Source organism: Lolium perenne, chromosome 4 (genome assembly GCF_019359855.2).
Source record: "Lolium perenne isolate Kyuss_39 chromosome 4, Kyuss_2.0, whole genome shotgun sequence".
NCBI classification, from domain to species: domain Eukaryota; kingdom Viridiplantae; phylum Streptophyta; class Magnoliopsida; order Poales; family Poaceae; genus Lolium; species Lolium perenne.
The window spans coordinates 128,579,853-128,583,254 of record NC_067247.2 but is presented as its reverse complement, the minus strand read 5'-3'; the positions used below and the strand labels follow the sequence as shown (position 1 = coordinate 128,583,254).

General features: G+C 52.3%; 1 protein-coding gene across 1 annotated transcript; it reads right to left on the bottom strand.

Annotated features, from left to right (window-relative positions):
- Positions 1–1,849, bottom strand: LOC127293869 (UDP-glucose 6-dehydrogenase 2). Its single transcript, XM_051323561.2, has 2 exons — positions 1,751–1,849; positions 1–1,592 (listed from the first exon to the last, which is right to left on the bottom strand). Exon 2 carries the CDS (start codon positions 1,571–1,573, stop codon positions 128–130), a length of 1,446 nt encoding a protein of 481 aa, XP_051179521.1. The 5' UTR covers positions 1,574–1,592; positions 1,751–1,849; the 3' UTR covers positions 1–127.
- Positions 1,850–3,402: the final 1,553 nt, after the last annotated feature.

Below are 3,402 nucleotides of genomic sequence, written 5' to 3'. Positions count from 1 at the left end.
CATGCCAACAAGATCAAGCAAAACTAACGTTCTAATCAATCGGGCATGTGGACCTTGTGAGGAGCAAATCAAACTACGGAACTCTAGATGAAGGCCGACTCGCGGCTAACAGATTTTAGGCGGCATCTCAGGCGACGGCTGGCGTGTCCCTAAGCCAGTGGTCAAGCGGTTTGCCGATTGAGTAAACGATGAACCCGATCTCCCGGAGCTTCTCCGGGTCGACGATGTTGCGGCCGTCGAAGACGAACGCCGGCTTCTGCATGGCGTCGTACATCCGGGTGTAGTCGAGGCTCCTGAACTCGTCCCACTCGGTGAGGATGCAGACGGCGTGCGCGTCACGGGCGGCCTCGTAGGCGTCCGGCGCCACGCCCAGCACCTGCTGGCCGGCGGTCTCGCCCACGGGCTGCAGGTGGCGCGGGTGGTCCCAGTCGAACTTGTTCATGGCGAGGTCCCGCCGGACCTGCTCCTCCGTGACCTGCGGGTCGTAGATGCTCAGGACGGCCTTGTCCCCGAGCAGGCCGCGGCACACGTCGATGGCGGGCGTCTCGCGGGTGTCGCCCGTGTCCTTCTTGAAGGCGAAGCCGAGCACGGCCACCTTCTTGCCGGCGACGGTGTTGAACATGGAGGAGACGACGCGGTTGACGAAGCGGCTCTTCTGGTAGTCATTGATCCCGATGACCTGCCGCCAGTACTCCGCCACCTCCGGGAGCGCGTAGCACTCGCAGATGTAGACCAGGTTGAGGATGTCCTTCTGGAAGCAGGAGCCGCCGAACCCCACGCTCGCGGAGAGGAACCGCGGGCCGATGCGCTTGTCCTTGCCGATGGAGTAGGCCACCTCGGTGACGTCGGCGCCGGTGGCCTCGCACAGCGCGGAGATGGCGTTGACGGAGGAGATGCGCTGCGCGAGGAATGCGTTTGCGGCGAGCTTGGACAGCTCGGCGGACCAGAGGTTGGTGGTGATGATGCGGTCCTCGGGCACCCAGCGCGCGTACACGTCCTTGAGGGCCTTCACGGCGGCCTGCCCCTCGGGCGTCTCGCGGCCGCCGATGAGGACGCGGTCGGGGCAGAAGAGGTCCTGCACGGCGGTGCCCTCGGCGAGGAACTCCGGGTTGGAGAGGATCTGGTAGCGGACGCCGCGGCCGTTGTGGGCGAGGATCTTCTCGATGGCCTCGGCGGTCTTGACGGGCACGGTGGACTTCTCGACCACGATCTTGTCGGAGCGGGAGACGTCGGCGATCATGCGCGCCGCGCTCTCCCAGTAGGTGAGGTCGGCGGCCTTGCCGGCGCCGAGGCCGCGGGTCTTGGTGGGGGTGTTGACGGAGACGAACACGATGTCCGCCTCGCCCACGTAGCGGTTCACGTCGGTGCTGAAGAAGAGGTTGCGGCCGCGGCACTGCTTGACGACGTCGTCCAGGCCGGGCTCGTAGATGGGGAGCCGCTCGCTGTTCCACCCGGCGATGCGCGCCTCCGAGATGTCCACCACCACAACCTCCACGTCGGGGCACTTGAGCGCGATCACCGCCATCGTCGGGCCGCCCACGTAGCCCGCGCCGATGCAGCAGATCTTCACCATTGTCTTGACTCTGATTCGCCTGCAAGATGTTCTTCAATCCTAAGTGACTACATCAATGCGCTTCTTCCGAAGATAATCACGTATGTTAGCATGAATTAAATCACGTCTTTTTCTGAAACATTGAACAAGCCAAAACACCTGTGACATGGTCACTGAGAGAGAAACAGAGATGCAAACCTTTGGCCCTTGGTGTTAGGAAGAACAAAGTAAGAAGGGGAATGAAATGGTGTGAAGAAGAAAAGAATGGAGATGACAAATGAGATGCGCTGTTGTTGCTGTGGTGTAGTGCTTAGGTCGGTCGTGAATGTACTTACGGCTGAGAGCGAATACAGGGAAAGCCCCACATTTAACGATTCGAACAGACCGAGCACCTCCTTTCAGTTTCACAGCATCTCTAGCAAAACCCATAAACTTAACCCGGATATCTGGTATCCAGCGACCCCGTGTCAAGCTGGTCGACATTGTACGTCGCAACTTGGTTGTGGCGAGACTCCTCTCGCACACGCGGCCCGTGTGCAGCAACCGAGTGAGTACCTGGTTGAGCACTTGCTGCTCCTTGATAAAAAAGAGCACTTGCTGCAGCGGGCTCTTGAAAAAAATATGTACCAAAAAGTAATATTGACATAATTTTGGTTTTTATAAATATTTGGCAACTTTTAAAACTGAGAGGCACATGATTTTTAGCGTGAAATTAATTACCCAAATTTGATTCAGTACACACCTTGCATGTAAGTCTAACAATTTTAAAGCAAATTTCCCTTTGGGTCTTATTGTTTAGCAACTTTTATTTTATGCTTTTTCTCGAGGCTGCAAACATGAGCTATTTTATTTCTACTCATGAGTGAACATGAAGTTATTAAACTGAGAACAAATGACTTATTTAATATATGGAATCCTATCTATAATAACTAAATAGGAGCAACCCACTAAAAGTAATTCTCTCAACATGCAAGGTATCCACATCAGCAAGCCTCTAATTGGTCCACGTCATTCAGCCATCCACAAAAAGATCAATTTTTCTAGGCTTATTCTTGAGCCACTTCATCAGCTAAACCACGTCATGTGCTAGAAAAAAAAAACACAACATAAATGAGACTAGCTAGCCGGCCGATAGCTTAGCCGTTTGGTTCTCCATCAAATGATTTCTATTGGTAACAGAAACAGGAGTTGAAAAGCCCTCGTAGTGGTGTTATATAACATCCAGTCATATTCACGCATTTCAGTCTCCACTACAACATTGTTTCATCTTTACGCATTGCTTCTTCTCACTTCCACACTTTTCATTTTCCTTATACCAAAGTGGAGCAGGTCCGGGCGTCCCGCCATCGAAAGCAAGGCACCTATAATCAGTTCCTTCCAGAACTATGCCCGTGTATTCCAAGCTCACATAAATATCACTGCCGCATTCCCTTGAATTTTTGTTTTGATGTGTGTGTTAACTCCGGTCTCTTCTCACAATAACAATTCTGGGCATCTTTTTCGGATTTGCAAGATTGCATCAATGTTTTCTACGTCTCTTTATCATATATCACAAAAGGTAAGCCCTACCCTCCTCCATAAGATCATCACACTCGGGTTAAGGAGTTTGCAAGCTGAACCCTGTCCTCCTCCATAGGACGTACTGTATTTTTTTTTACTTAGGCTATATTTATTTTGGTATTTATTTATTATGCACCTTCTCTATTTCTCTGTAGGATTTCATTGAGCTGCACTTCTTCTTCCAAGCATCCATGTATTGTTGTTAATTTGAGATTTATTAACTCCAAACCAGGATAAACAGCAGGCGCCAGTCGCGTTGTGCCCAATTTCCACCATCATTTGACCGCCGC